Here is a 27450-nt window from a genome sequence, read left to right on the forward strand (position 1 = left end):
GAAATTGCTGTAGGAAATGGAAGGGAGATAGAGTTAATGAATTTTCTAGCAACTTGAACATTTCCTTGATAAGGAACCATAGGGCCCTTTGCTGCAAAGGTCTACAAAGAATTCAGTTCCATACTGCCAGTTCAGCAATCTTTGTCTCAGATGTTTGCGTTGCAAAGTAATATTTGCAAGTTCAGGCAAAAGTCTAATTGTAGCTTTACAGTACAATGACAAGCCTGAATAAAATTACCTCTTCGAGAAAACTCATGCATGTGCAATCTAAAATAAAAAGGAGAATACATTACATCTAAGATGTATTGGTTAATTCCAATTTCTTTGCCTAAGCTTTTTATCAATGGGAAACACACCTAGCATTAAATAACTTTTATTTCTCCATAGAAATATTTTCAAAGGAAAATCTGACTAAAAACCACAGAGCAGGCTAAGGGAGAAAACTTTGCCTATGAACAGAAATACTTTGGAATATGTTTTATGGCTACAAACAAACTTTATGTTCTTACAGCTGCTGGCAGTCTGTAAATAATGGCTGGCAAATTGATAAAATAATCTCATGGGCCCAGAAGATGCTCTTAATGCTGAACCGAAGTCCAGAACAGATCTGCCACTGTAACTGAACTGTATCTTAAATTACCTGGAATAATTGAAGCATTTTGATGATTTTGGCCCCTTCTATTTGATAGAATACAATGTAACACTACAATTGTAGATAAAAGTAGTAATTCCCTTGCCATCTACAAGTGAAAATGTTTCACTAGCTGTGGTGAATAAATAGCATAATTGTGATTTATTAAAAACAAATCAACCCTTGATGAAATCTATACGGATTAGAAAATGTCAGTTGTCAAAAAGGAATATAAAGTGCATTATAATAAGAGCATAAATAGAAATGAGCTCTACCCTAACAACAAACCCAAGGAAGACAAGATCAAATTCCTGATCACTAGAGAAAGAATGAAAATTTTCCTTTACAAAATAAATAAATAAATAAATAAATAAGGAAAGTAGACATCAGCTGCCAAGCCTGAGGCTTTCAGTGGCTGAAACCACCGTCTGTGGCAGGGTGCCTGTTGTTACCTCAGCGAGCATGGTGAAATCTGCAAGAATTTATTACACTAAACTCATTTAATTTGTAGGCTTTAAAAGGAAAAATAACACTAATACTGAAGAGAAATTAAAACGCATGCAGTGAGATTGTGGCATTACATCCCAATAAATACCTTATTGCCATTTCCAGTCACAGGCCACCCTGTGCTGCTACAGAGTTCACTAGGCCTCAGGACAGAGGCCTGTCAGTTGTGCTTGGTCTGAACCCACCCTGGCCTTCCTGGGTCTTTATTTTGCTGTAAAAGCATTTTTTTTTAATTATTTTTTAACAGCCAGATGTATATACCTTGTATATTCATCTTCTGTGTGTTGTTGTTGTGTGAGGAATGACGCGGCGTTGTGAAACACAGGCCTCCGCAGCAGGCAGCGGCCTGCAACGGGGACACAGGCTGAGGGCGTTGGGCATGGTCCGACTGAACATCTCCTGAGGGAGACCTTCAGAACAGAACCTCTTCTAGGGCTTTAAAAAAAAATAAACAAAGTATCCAGCATTATTATATATATATTTTTTAAGTATCCAACATCAAACATTCCATAGACAGTAAATTTGAAGGCCACATGGACCTGCAGACCAGTGTAGAAAAAATTAGGTATAAAACATGTTAGCACACATCTAAAAAGGACCCCAGCTTGGCCGTGCATGAGGAGGAAGGAAGGATCAACACTGACTTCATATTGCTCCTGGCAAAGGGCAGGGGATGGTGGCACGAAGCACATGTATAATGACTTTAGCTGTATTGTTATTGCTTAGATTTTCTCTAATGATGTCCTTTTCCTTATTCTTTGTATTTTTTCTTTTTCAATAATCATTAAATGTGGATTAATAATAATAATACTCTGAATAAGATTTCAATCATCATAACCCTAAATTTTGAGTTTTTGATTTTTTTTTTTTTTTGTAACAAAGTGCTTTTTAAAGCACATTACAAGAAGCAGCTTAGTCCCTGTATGAGGGTATCTTCACCAAATTCACACTGGTTCTGTCCAGAGTTGTGACTCTGAATCACTACCATCTTTAATGGGTGTCCCATACAGATGCTGAACTACTGCTGCTTTTTATGGTGGCAACTGGCACAGAGGATCATTGATTTTCTACAAATTACAAGCTTCTGATCAATACCTTCCATTTCATCAATTAGATGAAATCTTGAGTGCACACAGGTGTTTTATAAATATCCAAGGACTCATGGGTTTATTCTTCTTGATCTCAGAGTGACTACAACCAAGGCTTCAAAAAACCTTCTGTAAACTGTATCAATGCCAAACTCAGTGAGTTAGGAAGAACCTTGCTGGGAACATCAGAGAGTCTGACGGAAGGGGTAAAACAGGAGGCTTTAAACCACCAGAGGGGGATGTCTTGAGAATATTATTACTTATTTCATATGAAGATCTGCAGATATACTCACTACATGAAAATCTGACATGGATCCTTCCAGTGCGTGCAATTATGCTACTTAGGAACAAGTTAGCCCTCCTTTTTTGACATGTATTTTGGTTTCTTTGCTTGTACCTCACATTCTGTGTCTTGCAAATTGCCTTTACATATAGCCACCTGCCATTCTTTTGCTTCACAATTTCACAAATGACTGTTGTACTAGTGATAAAAGGTGAAGGATAGTACAAGTAGAGCTGTACTATCTTTAGTACTATCTGTACTGTTCTTAATTTGGAAAATAACCTGGAATTTGAATGCCAGGCACCAAACCTGGATCTGAGTTGCTGAGAGGTTGTTGTAACAGGTCCTAATGGAGATAAGGAGTTACCTCTCTGACAAGCCTTGCACCCTGTAAGTCCAACTCCTATTTGGGCTAATTTTTTAGCAGAGTGCCCCTACTGAAATCACTAGGATCTAACTGTTTTTCATGCAAGTTGGAAGGTTAGCCATGGCTACATCTACCTGATTTCTGAAAGCCCCTAAAGATGAATGCTCTGCCCCCTCTCTGAGCAACCTCTCCTACTACTGTCTGAAATTATTGTATTTTATGCATGCATATTAATATGCATGCAAAGCTTCAAGTGCTTTTTCACCATAGAAATTGTCATTGAACCTCTATAAAAATGTTCAGACTGTATTCCCATCATTTCTGGGCAACTGCTAAAAAATATTATATAATTTTAAATATTTTTAAAATGAAATACATATTTTAATAAATAAAAATATTAAAAATATTTTTATATTTTATATTGATAACACATTTCAAAAATTGATTTTGTACTCCCCCATGCATGTCTAACTAAGGCTTTCAGTTTTATCTCATGCTGTTGAGGAATGGTACTTTGCATTATTCAACAATGATTTCACATCATACCAAAGACAAAGCCAATATCAGGGATAGCTGGCTTTTCTCACATGTTTGGGGATGTTTGTGTTGACGAACACTCACTGATTCATTAATATTCATCAGCTGATACTTAACTTGAAGAAATATATATGAAATACTTACCATGTATAATAATATGTTGCAGATATATATTCCATTATATTCATATATATATATAAAACACATTCCAGAATCCATCAGAATTATTTTATCAGTGACAAATTTCATGGTTAAAACCAGCATTAGTTGCAGTGCATTACTACTCACCTTGCAATATATTTTATATTGTGCCTGACTTTTCAACCAACAAAGAAGAAAAAGTCTTAATAGCAATTTACTCTATTCAAATATTGTAGAAGGTGGGACATAAACATAACTGCATGAAATCAGTCATCCTGTTTAGCTTGTTATTTTTCATAATTGGAAAATGAAATACTACTCTACTCTGAATGCTATTATACTAGGAAATAAGTCAGGCATATAAATGGAATTTGTTTTATAGGTATTTAAAATAAATATTCTTTTGAGGCAGTTATGCTTTCTTTAGCTGAACTTTTTAGTAATTTGTAGAGGTGTTTATGATGATGTTGATTGAAATGAATGCAAAAATTTGTATCTAAATATAAACACACACATATTTCACTTAATATTCCATTATGGCCACAGCAGTCAAGTAGGAGATAAGCCCCTGTCATAGAGGTCAACAGATTTCATAAAAGGAAGTGTCAGTAATTTACTTAATGGTCTTGATGGACATGCAAACCGTATGACATTTACTACAGATGCCTATCACTTGATTTATTCACTGGGACTTGCACCAAAATCCAAAAGCAACTGTGCTAGGTTCATGGGACCATTTATGAAGGAAATTGCTACTTATAGAGAGCAGAATTATTAGTGTAACCTGAAGGAAACACAGGAAATGTTTCATAAAATGTTCTTTGTTCTTACGTAAAGCATACTTACTTGAATTCACTTGGTACAGAGCTTTGTTGGACTTGAACCATGCACAGGTCTTTGGCATGCAACGAATATGATTTCTGGGCATTATTTCAACTGTGAGATTTTTATCTTTATTCCATTACAGTTTTTGTCTCTGTACTATGAAATTCACAACATGATGCTGAATTTAAGTTATTCAGTTGAAGTTATGCTCCTGGCTACATATTTTTTAATGACATGGGATTTTGCCTCATAAACTGCTATGATCAACTGTTGTTTTCCTAATGGTTTCTTGCTGCAACACCAGGATGCACACATGGAAGGATTGCACATTATTGAAAGAGGATATTTATGTGAGGGGAAAGAAAACAAAAACAAAACTTCTAAAAGTTAAAAAAAAGCAAGGCATGAACAGCAGGTTACTGTAGAGACATGACTCTGAAGTACATGAAGCCTAAATTCAGACAAGCATCAGCAAGGATCTTAAAAATGAAGTGCAACTAAGAGATGCTGAGAGAAACGAGAATACCAACTCTGTTCATATTTTCAGTGCTACTTCATGGCAACACACCCAAGAAAAAGCGGTCACTCAACTCTCTGCTCCTATTAGCATTCATTAGTTAAAGACCCTGTACTTGAAATGTGCTTGCAGATACCACATCATTTCTGGAGCTCACATTTTAAGCCATGGACATCTGAATAACAGGCAATGTGGATAACTAATAGGGGTAGGATCTACCCTCTGGTAAGGAATGCTTCCAGCTAGCACATTCTCTGTTTGTAATTGAAAAGCCATTGATTCAAATGTTAAAAATGAAAATGTTTGCTTATAGTTTCTTGCAGATCAAAATTAAATTTGACTACAGCTACGACTATGGTAATGTTTTTTAAACCTCCAAAAAAGAATTAAAGTTGCTGGAAGGGAAAACATTAATCACAAGAGAGCAAACCAGATGATGAGTAAAAATGCAATAGGCATGAAAAGCCTGTTCAGATCTCTTCAGCTATGCATCATGCACAAGCTGACAAGAAGCTATGCATTTACACATGGCTAGATATTTCTTGTCTTTTGTTGAGGTGCGTGTTAAGTTTTTTTCTACCTCTTCTGGATAAAGCTTATTTCCAAATACCTAGCTTTTAAATATTGCACATAAAAATAGTTTAGAAGTGACATCAAAACATGTCACTCAAACATACTACTTTTTATTTAGAAGCTTTGTTGTATGTACCATTCCTATGGCAACTGTGTGTACTCCCTCCCATGACACAGCACCCACCTAGAACATCAAGATAAAGTGAAATTATGCATTGCATAATTGAACAAAATTTCACATTCTTTCAATATGACCTGACAGCAATGTATCAACAATTTTGCTGTGGCTTATGCTGTCATTTTTCAATCTGAAAGAAATTTCTACACAGTGATGACCCGCTGTAGATGGGTAGAAAATCACTGGTCATCATTGTCACTATAAAAAGAAAGATTTCTTCAAAATTGTGCATTTCAAAAATGCACAATTACTTTCTGATTTTGAAGTAGACTAAGCAGAAATTTGAAAAAAAAAAAATATCATTGTGTGACAGCAAAATAGAGTAACTGGCACTTGGTAAGCTCAGATCTATTTGATAAAGATACTGCCTGTTTAGCAGTGAAATCACACATTATTGTATCTCTTGTCTGTCTGTCCTCTCCTATAATGCACCTACAAAATCAACACTGAAAATGAGCTGTGGGCATCTGAAGTCAGTACCATATGACTTCAAGCAGCCATAAACTTACCAATAAATAAATCAAGATTCATTATATATATATATATATTTTTTTTTTTAAATTACTGGCTGGACATGTGATACTGCTTTCACTCCAGCTCTTTGTTGTTGTTGTTTGTTTGTTTGCTTGTTTTGTTTGAGTGGGGGGTATTTTTCCTGGTAAAAAGTAAATTATATAATTGAACACCTATATTTTATATATTTATTTTATATATTTTTATATATACTATTTTACATATGTATATAATTTATATAAATATTTATTTTATATATGTGTATATATTTATATATATTACATATACAATTGAATATATAATTGAATATATTCTGCACTTGATAAAGTTGTGGGCATTTTAGCTGCATCTTGAATATAAATTTAAGTGTTCCTCAGAGAGTTACAGAGCGCTGGCTCGTGCTTGATTACAAGGGTCAGTATACTGCCTGGCACAGATCTAGCTTAAACCAATTCACATTTTCCCAAGCGATTACCAGGCACAGTTTTGCATTTTGGACAAGCTGAAAACCATTTCCCCCCTGTTCACATGCAGTAACGTTTCCTGGGACAGTACCAGAGCCAACTGACATAGATGTGCATAGCATTGTGTCAGCTGTTTGCAGTGCCCAGAAACATTTGCAAACGCATTTAATTTATTATATTCTACCAAAAGGAAACAACTTTCATACAAATTCTGCTAGTCTATTAACTGTAAGGCAGTCTCCTTCTCTTTTTTTTTCTTTTTTTTTTCTTTTTATTTTTTCCTTATTGTCTTTCAAAGTAGAATTTGTGGTTCAACAGACAACTAGCCATATTTTGAAATTGCTACGGAAGCCTGGACTTGATTTTTTAATTTGTTTTCTCAAGAAAATACACATACCTATCCCTATGGGCACAGGTATCTGTTGTTGTTTGATTTCACTCTTCTTTCCAGGTTGTTTTCCCACAGAAGTTTTTCTCATCACATTTAGAAGAAAACAGTACTTACTTTAAGATATGGTGAGATAGCCATGTACAGAAAGAGTTATTTACTGTTAGAGAGAGTGGATCGAGCTCTTGCTTTAGAATACTGTAAAAAAATGGTCTTAAATGTCTTCACAATACATATTAGTTCAAAACCAAGCACTTTCTATAAATGCATAGTCAAAATGCTGGTTGAATTATTTAAACACTAGCTAAAACACTAGAGAAATAAATGGTCCTGTATCATTCTTCAAGCCTTGTGAAATGAGAAGAGCTTTTTCATGCCGATCATTCCCCTTTTATGCATTTTATTACTCAAACTGAGCAGAGGCTAAGATCCAGGGTCTGAAAATTTGATTTAAAGTTAGATTACTGGCACTGGTGAGCATAATCACTGAAAACCTCCACAATGTTTATGAAACTTGGCAAGTGTTTATGGTCTAATTAGAATCTGGGACCAAACTCAATTCTACAGTATTCTTCTATATTTCTGTCCTTGCTGGGTGGCAGAACATCTTGTGGAACTGCTCACAAGATGCCCAAGAATCTACAAGTACGGCTGCAGAATGCCTCCCAGTTGCCACAATAAAAAGGTTTATTTTCCTAATTTCTTTACCTTTCCCTGATCAAACCAGTTACGTAATGTTACTGTGGATTGTGAGCTTATTATAGCCAATAATTAAATAACCCAAAGAAAGCCTAAATATTTCTATAACCATTTTAACTTACTTGAGGTCCTCTTTTAGCAGGTGTTCTATTAGAATTCACAATTTTACATTGCTCTTCCTTTTCCTAACATAATAAAAAAATAATAAAAAAAAAAAATTTAAAAAATTATCAATGGCGTGGAGAAAACTAATAAGAAATTCTGATTAAATGCACCTAATATTGGTTTTGGATGCTCAGTTTACAATTAGTTCAGATTTTTTTATGATGTAAATATTTTTTTACATCAAAAATCAATGTATTAACATCAAAAATATTCTCTCTCCTTTTCTAGCTGAAAATGTCATAAACTTAGAAGCTAATAAAATGCATTTCATCTTCTCATGTACTATTTGAGAAGATAAGTGTACGCACTATATTAGAAAGTAATTGCAATTGCTTCGGTCTCCTAAAGGAAGCAGAGTGAAATTATTTCTGTCCTAATTCACATGCTATGTTTGTGACTGAGATGAAAATCACATCAATGACCTCTCACGTCTGTCTTCATGTGCACGTACTCCCACTCCTCACAGTATAACAACAGTTTCAGGATCCTGCATGTGTTGTAGCATGAATATCCGCTACTGTCTGGCAGTAACAAAAAGGCCTTCCTAACCCCAAAAATGCAGCTAACCGTCTATATGCCTCACGTGTACGACAACAGCAAGCAGGATTTTTTTTTGTTGTTGTTTATTTTCCTTTGCCTTTTGCAATGGAAAATGAATCCCCATGAAGGGAGGTGTATTTTTTTTTTTTCATCATCCTTGTTGACAGCTGAGGTACCAGTAGCTTTAAAACACACTTCTGTCAAGGAGCATCAGAAGACCCAAAAGTTAGGAGGAAATGAGAACTGAGTTTAGCTTAGCATGCTAGAACTCCAAGGAAATGGCTCAGTTCATGAGCCTGATAAGCAGTGTGATAGATTTGTGGAAAGAGAAATTTCAAAACATTTTTATGTAGACTCAGAAAGAGCATTCAGAGCCTTTAAATGGCTTTGGAAATTCCCCAAGATCCACAAAGCTGTCAAACATCAGCCTAGTTGAAAAGTTTGCCTGTGAAAATGAATTATCCAAATCCAAAATCCAGACCTTGGCTTGAGATTTCTGAGCTAAATAATTCTTCATAGAACCAAAATCTTATTGACACGGAATAGTTCAAGCTACAGATGCATTCAGAGCAGCTCCACCAGATATAGATGGTATAAGTGAGCATACAAAAATGGATGATTTCAGGTCAAACCAGTGCCTACTTATTAAAACTTCCATAAATCTAGAAAAGCAAAAGACCCCTATTCTAGTTACATATTTGTTATCATATAAGAGAGTCACACATTACTTGCTATCGAGTCTTTCATTATTATTCACTTGTAAGCAGGAAGAAAATTCCATCTTCCATTTTATTGAAAAACATACGAAAACTAGACAGTTGCCTGAAGTAGCTAATGCTCAGAGGGCATAGACAATTTGCAAGATCTTGCTGTAAAGGCCTCCTTTCCATTCTGTATCATTTTGCCTGCCTCTGCAACACACCCACTGACATCTCCTTACCCTGCTTCCCCTCGATGGTACTGACACCCAGTGGGTGTCTCCTCTGCTCTCGAATCTCAAAAGCCACTCTCCATCCCACCCACTCTGCCACCTAAACCCTCTTAGTGACCCATCGCCACACCGAGCAGGCCCAGACTCTTTTCCACCCAACATCCCAGTTCAGGCATCTACCATCCCAAAAACAAGTTTTGCCTCCCTACAAATTTAGACTTAGTCCATAATAATAAACTTCATCTTTACTGCTTACCTATAACAGCACTAGGGCCAGTCTTGAAGACTATCAAAGAATATTTGGTACTGTGAGTACCTGGCATTTTGGCTCAGTGTGTGTGTGTGGGGGGGGGGGGATTAAAAATGATTTACTTTGCATATTGTTCAAATGGTCTTTTTTTTATTATTTTCTCTGCTTTTAAACTGTAATGACTTTATTTGTTTATGGAAGTGTGCCCTGCATGTCTACTACTGTTTTATAATAGCTGGATTTAGATCCAGACTCTTATTTCTATCCTAGACATCATTAAACAATTTATTTTCCGTGATAGGGGAGAGCTCTTGGGCAAGAGCTCTCCATTAGCATGAATTATTAACGATATGTATATACATGCATTATGGATTTAAAAGATGAAAAGACAGCTTGCCAGTTATTCTATGGAGCTTTCTCTGTCTGCAAGGCCACTGGATTTCAGACAGCTGTCTGTGCTGAGTCGTCACAGACAAGGAATCTCCCTGATGACCACATGGATCACATGGATTTTGTTTTCCTGTTGCTAATATTAAATAAAATTTTCCAGAAAAGAAAAAAAAAAAAACAACACCTTTGGTTGGTAATATCTGCTTAATCTTCCCCTTCTTCTTCCTGTTGTAAGGTTATGTTGCAAAACAGCTGATAGCTCAACAAATATTCTGGGGAGAGGTCACAGCACTGTCATCAAAATACATAGACTTTAATTTTAAAATAACTTACAAGAAGGATATTTTTGTAACCACAGCGTTTGAGCAAATTGTGTCATTTTTAGATACTCCTGCTGACGCATCTGCTTGTGATGTGTCAAATCACATCTATCAGCTATGTTAAGCTACATAACCCTGCGTGATAATGAAAAATGATGGAAAGAAGCAGCTTTGATACAGTACATCACACTGTGACACAGCAGTGTAAAGTCTAAAACATTTAAATCTCAAATAAAACCTCTTAGATGTACAGCTGCAGATAGTCTCCACTCATGTTTCTACACAGCTTTGCTCTCTGTGAAAAACATTCTGTTAGGTGTTTGCTACTTAAACCTTTCCAGGTAATTAGTTCCCTTGGCACTTCAGGATTTATCCATCCCGCTGCTCAGGATAATGCCACACAGTCCAGTGTCAGAAAAACCCATCTTTTGGTATCCAGGGGTTAAAAAACAAAAATACTCCCGAGGAGAACTGCATAAAAGGATGAAGGGAGGTTTCTAGAGATTAATTATCACTACTCGCAGTAGGCCCAGGAAGAGTTGATTAAAGCTCTAAAGCTCTTTGTTCCTATCTTTAAAAACCCTTGCAACTGGACCCCTTTATGCCTGGCCCTCCTTGTATATCTTTGTGTTGCCATCTGCCTCTATGAACGTTGCCAGGGTCAATACTATGATTTTTTTTTTTTCTCTCCAGAAGTACCTGCATCTTTTCCTCTAGGGAACCTTTCACAAACCACTTTCAATTGTCCTTCAAGGGTAGTGATTGACATGGATAGTTCTCCAACAGGTTCCTTTGCCCCTGCTTCTGGGTAAACTGGCGGTGGCAGATGAAAACACCTTCCCTTTCATTTCTTCTGCTTCTAGAAGATAACCTGTTAGAAGGAGAGAACAACGTGTAGCTGTGGGCAGTGGCAGAGAGCAATGTGCTTGCTTTGCACACTGAAAACTCTTTCTACTGAATAATTTCTCCAGAGAGAAGAGGGACTTAGAGCAAATTGTATGCAAATCTCCTCTCACTATCCTGTCTTTTTTTGACAGTGATGGATTGACAGACCAACTACCAAAAGGCATACTAAGGAAATCAGCACTGCTAATTTAAGGGGGGGGGGGGGGGGGGGGGGGAAAGACACAAAATACAGCTAAGAAGTAAAAAAATCATATAAAATAGCTTGAAAAAACTTTCCTATAACCTAGAGAGAAAAATATGTTTATTATAACCCCTTTTTTCTTATTATTGCTTTCTGTCACTGTTCCCCCGCTTCAATAGTTGCTTCTGTTCTCCTATGCACATTTCAAACAAGTCACTCTTACCATTACTTAATTACAGGTGCAAAATTGCATCCAGAAAAGAAAAATACTGAACCAGTAACCTGGTAAGTTCATGCCACAACACACATGCACACTTGTATGTGTACATATATGTATCACCTCTAAAATTCAAGTAAACTTCTATTTCTAATTACTATTTCACAAGCAAAAAGTATTATTTAGGCACTGCAGATGCAGCTTTCATCCTTTCGTGTCTTACGGTGATTGTCCCCTCTTTGTTTCAATACATACAAGAAGGTTTTGGGTGAAATTACCCAGGTCATTATCCTGAACTGCATTTCAAGTAGTTTTGGACCTGAATTGGCCTTCACTTTTTCTATGTTCACAGTAATGCAAATACTCTAATTTAAATAGGTTTCTGCTTGACTACAATACGACTATGAAGTGTATGACACATGACTGCCCTGGAAGTACAAGACATTTCTTTAGAAAATGCTTGGTTTGGAGTGTGCAATACTTACGTGCTGTTTCTCATCCATGAGGAAGGTACACAGGTACTATCTACAATTCATGAAAAAAATCCATTTACAAAAGTACTTTCCTGTTTGCTGTTTCTTTTGAGTTGTATCCAAAACAATCTTAGAAATCTCATTCATAGCAAACAGAAACACCACTGCTGATTTAACAGTAACCTTCTTTAATTCACGTACATAATATCATACCCATTGTGGATTCACATTTGAAACTTACTTACTTATAGTTTTTTTCTACATGGATTTGCATGTTTGATCTTATCCCAGCAAAAATAAAGACCACTGATACATTATTTTACCTCAGTATTGTACTCCTGCTTATGAAAACCTTCTAAAGGAGCCTGTACAGGTAGAAAACCCAGAGTTTTCATTAACTGTGTTTTCTTCTTTGGTATCAGAATAGAAGGTGCGTATATATGTGTTTCAAAACATTGATGACATATAACAGAAATTTTAAATATAACTTTATGGCCATTAATTACAAAAAACATCCTTACAACAAAGAAGGTAAACGAATAACTTAAAATAGATTAAAAATTCTTATTCTATTACTGAGTTGTGCTTTTTGTAGTACCTTATGAAATTATTATTCAACTGAAAGCAATAAGTATTGGAGCATTTTAATAAATAAAGAGACCGAACGTCCCAGATCAAAATAAATCCTGAGTAATATTAATGGCAAAGCTTCCTTAGACTTCATTGGTTTCAGAATTTCACCAACAGGGCAAAATTCAGGCTCAGGAGGGTAGAAATTCTTCTGGATGTATATAAAATCCATAAAATAAAATAAAATAATAATAATAAAAATAAAAGCAAAAAAGAATAAGAAGCTTGAAGCAAAAATAGGGAGTCATATAATTCTCACAGTCGGTATACTAACTTTTGCAAAAAAATAAATAGTAAACAAAAAAAGAAGAAAGTATAGTTCTTATTCATAAATATACACATTCCAAGAAACACTGAGAATCTTACTCAGAGACAAACAGAAAAAGATAAAACTTTATAGAGTTCCTGAAGTAAAGAGAAGGAAGAACATAAAGCAATATACAAGATCGTAACTACTGTAAACATTAAAACAAAGCAATCTACAAAATCACGTACATCTTAGTAAGCCATGTAAATTTAAAAATATCAAATGATTTCTGCACAGTAAAAATGCCCTTATTTTGAAGAAAAAGAGTTAACATATCTTTATAGAATTTTACAGTAGGCCGGCATATTGCATAAATATGTACACTGCTGGGTACATCAAGTCTTTAGGCAATGTACAGTAATAGAAATCAGAAAATGAACGTATGGAGTTTAAACGTGTAAACTATGAGCACCATGTTAAAATACCCAATAGATTAAAATTTGCCACCTTAGTTACAGACAAATAACTGTCTTAAAAATACATTCGTCTGGTCACAACGTATTGCCTTCATCCAAGAAAGTTAACAAAATATTTAACATTGCAACAATGGCAATTTTTAGTTGGCACAAATCAATGAAATTCCACTGAAGCCAGGAGCTGTACATCGATTTACACCAATTATGAATTTATAACAAATATACTTAAAAACTGAATTTTAAATGCAGGGTATCAACTAAGCATTATTATAATTTGAAACACATTTTGAGAAAAATGCACATTATGGAAAATAAACTCAAGAGAAAAATTATAGCCATGTTGTAAACTATATATTGTATAAGGAGCATATTATCCCATATAGCACATATTAAAGACAAATGGATGTTTAAAGCAGTCTGAAGACCACGTCTAAATTAGTTTTCTTGAGTGTAAAATGTTCATGGACCGATAAGTTAACATTGCAAGTAAAGACAACAAATTGCTTCATAATGATATCATTATTGTTTGATTACAACAAATGATAAAAGCAATCATTCTTACTCAATAACATTGTGGAAAAGGTATTTCTTTTACTAACGTTTATCATCAGCGGTTCTATGTACATGAATACTCATCACTCACTTCTGTAGAATCTTAAACCTTTTTCTTTCTCCCAAGCAGTTAAAAGCCTGCATATTTTCTAGTTTGAAAATGAAACCAACTGAACAATTTGATTCTTTTGCTCTTCATAGGTATTGGCATCATTAGAAACATTCTGTGTACTTACAGACAAGACAAAAGTGTCTGATTACTCCAGATTGCCCATAACAATAAGAGACACTGATGATTCTTAATGCCTGAAAGATCCTATAGGACATTAGTCTATGGCTCATGTTACCTGAAAAATGGTATGGCTCCAAGAAGGTCATAGTCTGGGCAGACTGCAACTTTCCAAGGACAAAGATACACTTCTCATCTCAGCGGAACAGATTAACTTCTCAATCATTTCTCTGCAGAGCTGTTCTGCGAAATCACTTAACAAAATCTATAACCTAATTTAGGGTCATCATTGCAGTCTGAAGATTTAATTCCTGCGATTCAGATGGATTAAAGGAATAGTATCACTTTTACTGTTTACATTAGGAACACAATCCAGTAATTCTATAAACTGGCAAACTGGTCAGGAACATAGACACAAAAGAACTTCTAGATTTGTGAAAATTGGAAAATTCCAAAGTAAATTAATTAAGCAAGTTTGGAGGAATTTATTTAGAATGATAAATTTCAATTATTTAGCATTTGAAATAATGTTTACTTACAAATTAGACTGTCAAGTCATAGAATAAAAATACACATTTGATCTAAAATACCAGATAAAGTCTGAAAAAGAACTACCTTTATATAACTTACTAAAATTTATATACTTAATAAGAAAACAGAAACTCAAAAGAATATTTTATTATGTCATTTAATTTAGCGTGGTCAATTTTAAACTTATCTTGTGATTTATTTTTATATTGTTTTTACTCTTACATATGAAGTCACATATACAAACAGTTCTAGCACTAAAGGCAATACCATGTTAGAAAATTACTACATTTGATGGTTATTAGTCTTTTATTCTCAGTAGTTTATACACTATTGAAAAGCAATTACAGTAGATAAATAATTGTGCAATGTTGTAAAATTGTTTAACAACTTAAAATAGAATTAATTTAATTTAAATTGTAGAAAAAAATGTAAAATCCAAAGTTGTTTGAACATATTTAAAAAATAAAAATACTTCTTAAGTAATAGATGGGATTTTTTCAATGAACATTACAGCTGAAAATTTGAAATTTGTCAGTCTCCTGCTAGATAAAAATGTATGGATAAGGATCATGTATAACCACAATTGTCCTATTATTTCTTTTTTTCAAGTGTATAGTATTAGACCATTTTCTTTGACAAGACATTGGGTCCAGGGGAAGGAACATGTATGCTGACTCCTGCCGAGGAGTGCAGAAATACAAAAGCCAGCGCAAGTCAGCTAAGGTAGGAGGCTGAGTGGCAAGCACACACCTTCAGGTTTCAAATATAGGTTCCAGTGCTTGAGCAACATGGCTTACACACAGGCGTGGGACACCTGCCTGCTACAGGAGGTAGTGGAGGCATACAGATTGAGCAGGCATACTCTTGAAACAAAGAAGCAGGATAACGTCACAGTAAAAAAAAACGCGTTTTACAGGTACCAGATAAATAGAAATGGGCATTCACTCAAAATTACAAGCTAGAGAAAATATACCCTTTTTATGCCATTATACGGATAGATGCTCAACAACGTCCTGCTCCGTGCCAGTCTCAGGCAGGGGTTATGAGAAGCAGCCCATGACCAAATCATTCATCTACTCTTTCTCATCAACTTTTTATAATGTAGTTTAGCCCTTTGTAATGACATGACAAGGAAAGCTCACATCCATTGAGTATCCAACACAGTTGAAAAGATGTTGTTTGCTACAGTTTTAACACAATATTATACTAAGACTTGCAATATTGATATAGGTAAGTTCTAATGCTATAGGTACAGAAAATAATAACCAGCTACATATCTTTCAGGATATAATATTACTTTTCAAATGGATAATGTATGTAACTATTAATATGCAATGTATATTAATAATCTTCCAAAATTACTATTCCTTCAGTTCAACTGTATATAATTCTATTATCATACATAAAAAAAGTGAAAAGAAGTAATTAATTTGAAAGCTAGCCCCTACCTTTTATTATGGAGGATCTACTTCTAGCACTAAAGGTCATGGTGCAAATTCTTAGTTTCACTCACGTGGCTAGACTTCATTTTAACTCACAGAGCTGGCTTTGCTTCACTTCTGGTTTTACTTTAGGCCATCACAGGTGTGGGCCTGATATATCTTGTATTAAAGCAAATGAGAAGATTTCACTGGCTGAAGTCAGGTGAGGTTCAACAGCAATAAAAAGGTTGCAGAGGTAGGGAGAAGTCTCTGAAATACAGTTAGAAATAATGGCAGTATGGCATTACTATTTCTAGACTATGTGATTTATCTATTTCTAACACCAAAATGCTGCAGGTAATAGGGGAGTGAAATGAGGTAAGAATCTGAATCACACCCGGGTGGGACTCCAAGTTCCCCATGGGAAGTTCCTCTTGACCTCCCCTGCATGCTCATACATTCTTCCTAGTTTTCACATGTTGCGCAAGCAGCAAGGAGCTTCACTCTGATAGAGCTGTCCCCCACTGAGGTAAACATAAGATGTGTGTAATCAGAGAAAGCCTGGACGTATCAGGCTGACTCTACTGATCAGAGACCCACCTTAAGGTGCTCCCTATCTAACGGGGGACAGAGAGCAGGCTTCCTGTGCGGTGAAGTTATGCTGCCTACCACAAAGATGACCACTGCATTTGAACTCAGTCAAACCAAGTCTAAACGTGGGTTTCACAGAGAAAAACGGGCAGGGCTGCCTCTAAGCATGTGCTTGTGTGGATGTGCAAAAAGTAGACATGAAAAATGGAAATCTGCTGAAGGCTTGATGGAAATAAGGCCCCCCTACGCTGTACATTTTCACCATAAGGAATATCCCCCTGTAAGGCAAACCGCTGTTGATCTATTCTCTTTTTTTTCTTCTACCATTGATGTTATTTTTGTTACATAGTCTTTTTGTGGTTTAGTAGAAAAGGGATTAGCTCAAACAGTCAGCAGTTTGTGCACATACTACAAGAAGGCAAAATTTGTCACAGTGACATCAAACTGCTAACACAAACAGATCTGTTACCCTTTCTCTCTTGCTCAGTTAGACAGCTGCCCTCAAGGTATTAGCCTCTGAGCCTCCATGATAAATCACTGAAGTATAGGAAACCTGATTATCCCAGCACAGCAGGGGTAGAGGATGTTATTCAAATGCAGAACATGGAGCAATGACATCCAGGAGGCTTATAATGAAAGATTTTTGATATACTTAAGTAGTTAACAAAAATTTATTGCAAGAGATAGTTTGTCACTAGATTTACAGTTTCAGAGAACATAGTACAAAACATAGTGCATCAGCTTTGTCTAAACATTAAATAGGTGCAAATACACAAGGATAAAAAAACAGAAAGTGAATACTTTACAACAGAAGTTATAGAACTATAAATATATTATATACATTATACATATTCTAAGACATGAGCTTCACTTATATATATATATAGTTCATATTAGTATCAGACTATTCAGTGCTTTATAGTATAGGTCTGAACTTTACATGGATGTTTGCATCTTTATACTTACAGTAAATGCTTCCCAACGAAAGAGGAATTTCGACCAGTTTATTTCACAGAACCATTCTGCAAAGCTGAGGGCTTGACAGGAACCACCAGTCTGTTTATCTGAAGGCTCCTTTCCCCCCGAGAACCTGTCCTAGAAGAGGGGCTGCAGTGGAAGGACAGCCGGATGCGGGGACAGCAGGGAGGGGAACACGGCGTGCGGCAGCGGTGAGAACGCCAGCTGGGTCGGGTGCAGGACCGAGGGCGGCACCAGCGGCAAATGCGGTGGAGCCACAAAAGCCGCGTGGCCTCCTGGACAAAGCCGAGGTCCTACGGGCAGATGAGGTAAAGGCGCTCTGGACAGAGCCGGGACCTGTGAGAGGAACTGCTGGTGGGGCTGGAGGACCTTAAACGTACTGGCGGCGGCGGCGGCGGCCGCGTGCTGCTGCAGGACAGTGTGATGGATGGTGGTAACGGAGGTAGAACACAGCGGTGGCTGCAGCGGGAGGGGCTGCAATGGAGAGCTGGGGGGCTGGATGGCTGGGGGAGGAAAGGTAAACTTCACTTTGTTGGCCAGCATGTTTTGCTGCACGAGCTGCTGATATGCCTCGGACGGGAGGTCTTTGAATTTTTCATGGTTATCTGGAGGAAATATCAACGTCTGGTCAGGCAGGGTGAAGGGGGCTATTAACTGCTCGGTAGTTAAAAAGGTGTGACTGTTTATATGTGCTTCTTTGAATGGCAAAGGCGGTGGGCTGTCAAACATGCCAGAATTACACTGTACCCATTCATTGCTCACCTCATTTATCTTCTCACGTGGCAGAGACTCGGCCAATTCATAATGGCAAACGTATGATTTAGGAGGAGCTTGTTCCAAAGGTCTAGTGGGGGGTGGAGCTTTATAACGAGCTGGATTTTCATGACTGTTTACATTTTCATTTTTCTTTTCGTCCTCCAGAATGTCCTGTGTGTTTGCAGATGCAGGGGCACCGCACTCAGCAGCAGAAGCAGCAGCATGTGTGACAACTTCTGCAGATGCACCTGGAGCGTTCTCCAGTGCCACGCAATCTGTCAGCTTGTCTTTTTCCAACAAATGTGAACTATCCATTTGTAGGACTGACTTGTTTTCCTCCAGTTGCATTGTTTCATCTGTACCTTTTGCATGATCAGCTTTGGGATCCACATTAGTTTCCTCCATGTTGTCTCGAGTCAAGAATTCTCCCAAAATATTTAATGCAGAATTTGCAGAGTTTTCTGTAGAAGGCCTGGAGGTCTCGCTTCTTGTATTCCTGTCAATGCATACATGATTTATTCTAGTTTTCCTCCTCCTGTGTTTACATTTTTCTTTGTGATGCATATCTGAAGTGCTCGTTTGCCTTACATATTCTTCTTCTAAAAATGTCTGTCTGTATGAGCTTTCATCTGAAGAACAGGAATAGGTATGCTGTCTCCGCTTCCTGTGGGATTTTTCTGGCTCATCTGATAGAAAGTTGTAACCTCTCTTTATGGAGTGATTTTGACTCACACTCTTTTCCTCACTGCAGGGACCTAAACATTTATGCTCTGGGCTACAGATTGATCTCCTGACTTTCCAACTACAGCACATTTTAGAGCACATGCAGTTGTGCCTCCTAGAAGTTTGAGACAGATGCATTAATTGTCTCCGAGAGCTTGCTTTTCTCTTCCTGTGCAGTAGTCTACAACAACTGTGTTGCTCCCTAGTTTTTGCATTCCAAATGTCACATGAGCCTCTGTCCCCATGTATGTGATCTGATGTAGACATGCTTCTTTTATGACCATTGTCAAGGCCAGCTTTTTGATGTGACTGCTGTACCTCATCCATAGCTAACCAGATATTCCCTGCATCATATCTACATTTCTCTGGGTTATTTTGGAGGTGCGGATATTTATTTTCATCTCTATGACTAATTTCCTTTTCAGTCACTGAGGAAATCTCCATTTCTACAAATGTTGCTTCCCCGGAAGGATGATGATGATGACAATGACATAATTTTCTTCTCCTTTTTCGTTTTCTACTTTTGTGAAGCCATTTTTCATGACTTTCTTTGATCCGAACTTTGTTATATTTCTCATCTATCACAGTGTTTTGTCTTAAGTGGTTTCTTGAAATGTGATACTTATCTATTTTTCTAATCCTGAATGACTCACCCAAGGACACTTTATTCTGAAATTTTGCAAGATCACAATTTCTGATGTGGGAAACATCACTTATAAGGGGTATTGTGTAGTCACACACATTTTTATCTACTTCCGTTTCATGATCACCACACTCTGAAGTAGGTTTATTTGTAAAATCTGAAATTGAGCTATGGTTGGATTCAGTTGTGAGTTGTAAATGAGGTAAGCTTGGCTGATGCTTGGGCTTTTCTTGGTTGTCACTCGCTTTTGACAACTTGAAGTCAAAATATAAAGGATTACAGCTGTAAGAAATTGACGGTTCTGTACTTGTGTAAATTAACATTTCTGATGGCCACTGAAGAATATTTGTTCCATGTTTGCTAAGAACAGGAACAAATGGTTCACAAGATCGTTTGCGTGTGTCTAGTTTGCTTTGGGGAGCTCTACTACCATCTTCAGAATGTGATGGAACTAATGGATCTGCCTCCAGATTCTTTACTTCAGTTTCAACTGTGACTGAATCGCTGTTCCCATCTTTACCATTTTCCTCTACAATGTTCTGAAGGGATAGACAATCCTCCACCACAGGCTGAGCGACGGTCCCATTTCCCGGCAGTTCACAACTGCTGCAGCCCAGGGGTAGGTTATGAGTACCGTCCACATCTGTGGACAGTGTTTGACTTGGTCCATCTGCTGTATTTCCATCAGTATTGCAGCCATCCATGTCAGAAGACACTAGTTGCTTTGAATGGGAAACAGCAGGAATTAATACAGGACTTTCTAGCTCTCTACTTTCTTCACTAGCCAGCTCTTTTGAATCCTGAGTTTCGGGAGCTTCTGCTGTGTCAGTGCATTTTTCCACCACTGGGTGGAAACAGCTATTTTTCTCCTCAGGGCACAGGACTATTTCTGCTGCTGATGGAGACTGAAGATTACAGACTCCTGGAACAAATCTACTTCTTCTGCTAAATCCATGCTCTGTGGATGTTTCATCATTATATTCATAGAAAACGGCAGCTGAAGACTCCAGTTTGACTGCTGCTTTCTTAGGAAAAGCAAAAGAGAACCCAACTCGTTGTCCTTGAGCTCCTTGAACTTGATCTCCAAATTTGTTGGTGTCAGATTTATTACTGCATGCATTTTCAGGAGTGGAAGAAATAACTGAAGTAGCATCTTTGCAGTTCTGCACATCGTTTATTAATGTACAGCTGAAATCCTGTTTGTTGGCAGAATCTATGGCAGCATTTTGTGGGATATCATTGGAATTATCTCGCACAGTCACTGTAGTGGATTTGAACATGGGGCCACTTCCAGGAGCACTAGGAAGATAAACAAAACTCAGAGTAAGCACCATTCAGAGAAACGCAGACATAAACATGGTGTTACATTGGTATCTGAAAGATTTTTAACCAAAGAGGAAGAATCTATGGACATATAGATTTAGAATGTGGGAAAAAAAAAATACGAAAAAAAAAATATTGTATTTTATAATAAGATTTGTATAAGAAATCAGAGTAAATATTGTGTCCACAGTTCCTTCATGTGAAGTTATCAAAGGGCTACTGTTCTTATAAAGAAGCTCACCTTTCCTAGACGTACTGGCTGGCCTAATAAAAGACTGTATATTTCCCTAGAAATCTTGCTTCTCCTCCCAGTAGGACATCACAGTTACAATACTATTACTACAAATAGCAGAGCTTTTAAATTCTTTTGTGCTTCAAAATATATTAAAACAGAGAGCACCTCATAGATCACTTCCCTCTTAGTCATGATCCTAGTGACTGCTTCTCCACCCACAGGCAATCACCCAGCAGTTTCTTTCCTATTTGTGTTCACAGACCTGTCGCAATCTCAGCAATTTCTTTCATGGAAAAATAATATCAGGGAAAGTGTTTCAGCTGACAGTGGTGCAATAAGTGATTCATCCCTCTTGAGAAAAAATTTATCACTGTCTACTTCTGTTCTTCATCTCATGTCCTCTTCCCATCTGTTCTATTTGACTTAATAGGAAGCAAAGAGAAGAGCAAAAAGTGCTTAAGCTGCCAGTTTTCTGGGATCCACAGGAACTGTTCAACACAAGGAGAAATGGACCTACATTACAATATTTTTATATATTTATTTTTTTCTTTTAAACAAATTGTTCTGTTTTACAGTGCAGAGCAACATATATACATATACACACATATACACACACACACAAAAAAAAAAAAAAAAAAAAAAAAAAAAAAACTTTCTCTAACAAAATAAAATGGTCATTTCTTCATAGTGATTTGGTTTGGAAGGGACCTTAAAGACCATCTACTTCCAACCCCCCCACCAGGGGCAAAAACACCTCCCACCAGCTCAGGCTCCTCACAAAGCCCCATCCAGCCTGGCCTTGAGCACTTCCAGGGATGGGGCATCCACAGCTGCTCTGGGCAGCCTGTTCCAGTGCCTCACTACTCTCATAATAAAGGATTTCTTCCTAATATCTAATCTAAATCTTTTAGTTTAAAACCATTAGTCCTTGTCCTATCACTACATTCCCTGACAAAGAGTCCCTCTCCTGCTTTCTTGTAGGCCCTCTTTAGATACTCTTGTGCAGAATCAACCTAGAAAAATCTAGTTAAAACAAATTCTGTGTGTCTGTTTATATCGTACCTCTAAGGACACAAAATAGTAGCATACAGCAATTATTAATAAAGAAAGCTCAGAGAAATTCTCCTTCAGACGACACTGAGAAGAAATTCTCCTTAAGACGACATTGAAAACAATAACAAAGAAGAAGCCCCACAAAATCTGTGCTTCACTAACATGGAAAAGGGGGAGCAATGAGTTTCTTTTTCCTTTTTCTTCTTTAATATGCCAAATTCATATTTTGAGTATTCTAAAGGGGAACAATATCTAAAGCTGAGAACAAAAAAAATGGTGGCCCTCAAGTATTAATTTGAAAATTTAAAATACTGATGAAAGAAAAAGAGTTTCTATGTGACCTACCATAAAAAATTAATAAAATAAAATAAATTAGATGAGACACTGCTCATGTCAAACAGACTTCAGAACTTTCATGTCATGTCCACCTGCTTAGACTCCGTGAACTCTGTTAGCGTGCTGCCCACCATACAAACAAATAGAGGAAGAGACTATCACTGAACAAGAACTACAAGTCATATGATTCGACTTCTCTGTTAGTTCATCTGCTGAGATGAAGCCTGGGTGAAAAGAAAACATTTGCATTTCAGCATTTGTTTTTTCCCCCCGAGATTCCATGGTGAAAGGTCAAGTTGGAACATATATTTTCAGTATCATAAATGTGTCATATTTAAGTAAGAATAGATTCACAGCCAGCAATCTTAATTTCAATAGCATGTCTAGATTCAGTAGCAAAATGTATGATTAGCAAGGAGTCGCTTTTGCAGTGAGAAGTAAACATTCCACTGAGCTGAGGAAAAGAAGCACTTACCTTTCAATATAAAAAATAATCCAGTTATTGAGATTTAAGAATAGATTTCTGGATGCTTTCCCAGGCAAGCAGTTTGAAAACTAAATCACAGAGATCTGTTATATCCTAGAACAACACTGTATTCCTCACCTCATCAATGGAGTAGTGTCAGCCTTCAAATGCATGACCTAGTTCACTAAGCTTTCAACCAATGTGCCTGGTTTTATGAAAAATATATGAAACATCTTTTTTTTAAACTAAAAATACATGTCATTCTAGCTCCACTGGAAAAGCAATGTTAAACATTCATTTTTTCACATAGTGTGAATCAAATTACCGTACACATACTGCTTCTGAAATGCCATAAAAATGAGTGTGCTGGGCTCCAGCTGAGGGATTCCAACAGATTTGTGTCCCAGAGCATCAGCAAATAGGTGAAGGATTATTTTAAGGTATTCTTTGTGTTTCAGCAGCCATGTACTTACCACGTTGTCTCTTTCCTTAGCTCAGCTAACTTGTGCAAACGTTGAAGGGCTTTTTCCTGTTTCCTTTCATCTTTTCTCGACTTCGATGCTACATTTCGAGCAAACTCCCTCTGCTTCAGTTCCTTGAGTCTCTGTAAGAAATAGTCGAATACACATAAAAACAACCCTAGGAATGATTAACATTTATAATGATAGTTATTTTCTAGTAAGCATTCGTACTGAGATTGATTTTCCAACCTAACGAAAGTGATCCATTCAATATATTTCAAATTTACATTTCAAATGAATAACCAAAATACATGGAGATGCTAAAGAGAGGTTATCTGGTACAGAGATAACCTAGATAATTTTACTGTAGTTTCTGTGATTAACATAGACCAGTCTCAGTAGAGCTAGACACTGTTCACCCAGAATCAGATTTTGACCCCTTTACTCTTACTACTGAAAGTGATCAGGACGTCTTGGTATTAGGAGCGCTAAAGCTAACTGGACTTCATTCAGGCTGTCAGTAGGGTCTCACTCCAAGCAGTGCCTTTTTCAGTTTGCATTCACTAAATATTTTTAGCCCTACATCTTTCTTCCAATGAATCTGACAATAAAATTCCCACTGGTAGCAAGCATGTAACAATTAGAATAGTGAATAGGGAGAATTGTGTTAAAGGAATCTTTACACAATGTTGGATGCCAAAGGTGCATTTTTTCCTATATGGAGTATTGTGGACACAAGAAGTTCTCCTTTTGCACCAACACTGGCAGGTAAGTATCATTTTACAGCTCTGAGCCTCTCATCAGCCTAATCAAGTCATTATTTGTTCAGCATATACAAGTTGTGGTACAGAAGAACCATTTACAATTTTTAAGCAATTAAATTATTCTGCTTGATTGTAACGAACAGGTTTCAATGTGTAAGACAGATGAGTCTGGCAGGAGTTTCATTTGCACAGCCTTTGTGTTGGACTGTCTGCTTGTCTCTTCTGGAACTATTTGTTCTGTGTTTCCCTTCTGTCACATGCCCTGTCAAATAAATGCCCCCTTTTCCAGTTCAGAAGGGCGATGAGCATAATTGTTCTTAGCATAATAGGAACTAGTTATACAACACTATTTTTTTTTTTTTTTTTTTTTTTTTTTTTACAGCTAATACCTCTGTCTTTTGTATGAATGGCTTTAACAATCTGTAAGAATTATAACTAGAGGAGATCTGAGGCCTTTATTCACTAAACACGTACATATAAGTGGAACTTTTCTTGGTTACAGCAGACAGAATATGTGCCTGGCACAAGCTGGTTTGAGGCCTGATTAGGCAGTTTCCAGAAATATTATTTCCTGTATATAAAAGGTTACCTAAGTACAAAACTGCGTCTCCATTCTTGAATACTATAGTTATTTTCCATTTGTTTTTATAAAGCCATCTGCTAAATTATCATCACCTGTATTTCCTTACTGACCTTAGCCATGCTAGTGATAACAAGCAGTGCACTGTGTTTGTATTCTGTCAGGTTTTGCTTGTATTATGCAAATGAAAATAAGATATTACCCAGTTATCCGTAAATGTCACTAGTCCACGCATTCTGAGCACCACGAGGCCCCCAGTCAAAAATTGTTCAAAGTAAATGGGAACAAGTAAAAAAAGCGTGCCTTATTCTTAAAAAGCATCTTTTTCTTAAAATGTTTGTCTTTCCATAAGGCAGGACTATTCACTAATGTGAACTTCAACGATTAGTTTAATTCCTGTTATTTTTGTTTGCTTCCGCGGATCAGTAAGCAAATAATTAGCAGGCAGTCATACAGTATTTAAACGTGATTCCCTCATACACTGTCCTCTGCTTATGAACCAGCTCAACATGTGCAAGTCCTGGCAAGTACAGAGTTCAACAGTTCACAATGAATAATTAAATTAGATCTCTCCAAAAGGACTAAATGCCTTCATCTCTATCATGATGCACGGCACAGCAAGAGCACTCATTTTGGTACCAACCCACCAAAAGTCTGAGCCTGCCTCCTGGTCTTGCCTTGGGGTCCTGCAACAGGGCTTGCTTGCACGTGGGCACGAGCTGGATTCCTGTAACAAGTCTAACTGCAAAACTGTGCCTGGAGCAGAATTTTTCCACCTCCTTCTACCAAATCCAGCCAGGAGTTGATGCACAGCCATTTAATCATGTCCAGCTGAGTCCAGAGGAAAAGGAAGACTTCACAAGCTCCTACATGTATGTATGAGACGATGAAACCAAACATGGGAACACCAAGTGAAGTGCAAAACCCTGTGCACTTCTGCATGGATGAAACTGAGGTGCATGAGAACACCACATGAGGTGCAAGCCCAGGTGAGCCTGCAGAGGTATCCAGCTTGGGTGTCTGCAGATGTGCTGTGGAAGATACCCACATAAAACTGCAGAAACCCTGAGTTTGGTTGTCCAAAGGGACACCATTTCTGTTTACTTCACCCATGTCTCCGTTTCCCAATCTATCACGAGGCAGGTTTTTTTTCAGTATTCCACCCTTCAAAAAGCTTGTACCAAGTTCCCTAATTCTTTCCTGCATTACAAAAGGAACAACAAACAGAGATCCTGCTGCAGGAGTCAAGTGCCTGAAGACCTCTGCGGATCAAAGCCTGGAAGCCTGTCTAAAGCAAGACACATTAATGCATTAAGTGCACTTCTTATTACAAGCCTTCTGACACCCTGCAAAGTGTTTTATTTTTTTTTCTTCTCTCTCTCTTTTTTTTTTTTTTTTTTTTTTAACTGAAGATTTAAGCACTTGCAGCAGCACTTCAAAAGTAATAGGTTTTTACAACATAGAGAAGACATTAATTTTAAAAAAAATATGCTCAGGACAGTGAAAGCATGTTAAGGCTGAAAAGTGAAATACAATGTAACTGAACACTATGATAATAAGTGATAAGATGAGGAAATAGAAAACCAAACCAGCCTCAAATAAAACACCTGAAACCTGTAATTCTACATTATCAGAACTGACTCCAAAGAAGGGGAAATCATACCATTCATCAGGACTGATATATGGTCTCTCAGTAGCCTCAATATCCCCCACAAAAAGCAGACATTCTGCCCACACCAAAAACCATCAGCTAGTGACTGCTTATTCAGAGAGGCTTTGACAACCTGCCCCTGCGAAGCTTAGCTCACCAGGCTAGGAACAACTTTAATAGGGCCAAGAACCCATGGGAACAATTTTTCTAATAGCAGGAGTCAGGGGATTTCAGGACAGTGCAGTTCAGATATGATTATGTTAATTTGCTTTTGACCTTAGATTAACAATTAAATTATGTGGACTTTTACGAGGCTGAAAATATGTAGACCATAAATTCATTTTCTGATCAATGGAAGTATAAATTGCAGAATTTAACAGCCATGACATCAAATTTTGCTTCCTTATTGTCTTTTTATTTTATATAAAATCAGGAAAAATGACCTCATGGCCAGCAGCCATTGAATCAACTCTTTAGCATTTATCCTATTGTTAGCTCCCTCCTCCCCTCCAAACAACTTTCCCCACAACATGGGGACTATGTATTGGTTACTCAGCATGCCATAAAAGGGGCACAAAAGTGGCATTTGGATTTATTTAAAATAAATGAAATATTTTTCCTTTTAAATGTGTATACATTATGCAACATTTTTAATTGTTAATAATTTTTAAGCTTGTATTCATTAAAAAAAAAAAAATCTGATTGCAGGTCAATGCAAGG

At 37.0% G+C, this 27450-nt stretch overlaps 1 protein-coding gene across 1 annotated transcript in view; it reads right to left on the reverse strand.

Annotated features, from left to right (window-relative positions):
* Positions 1-17856: 17856 nt before the first annotated feature.
* The window catches only part of ZNF804A (zinc finger protein 804A), a gene marked incomplete at its 3' end in the record, with an annotated part of 145243 nt that continues 135649 nt past the window's right edge, over positions 17857-27450 (reverse strand). Inside the window, exons 3-4 of the mRNA XM_082763819.1 lie at positions 23748-23878; positions 17857-21160 (exon numbers count right to left, since the gene is read on the reverse strand). Of these exons, the coding sequence (XP_082619945.1) occupies positions 17857-21160; positions 23748-23878 (3435 nt within the window). The remainder of the gene's footprint in view (positions 21161-23747; positions 23879-27450) is intronic.

This window comes from Aythya marila, assembly GCF_965140915.1.
Source record: "Aythya marila genome assembly, chromosome: 6".
In the NCBI taxonomy this organism is placed as follows: Eukaryota; Metazoa; Chordata; class Aves; order Anseriformes; family Anatidae; genus Aythya; species Aythya marila.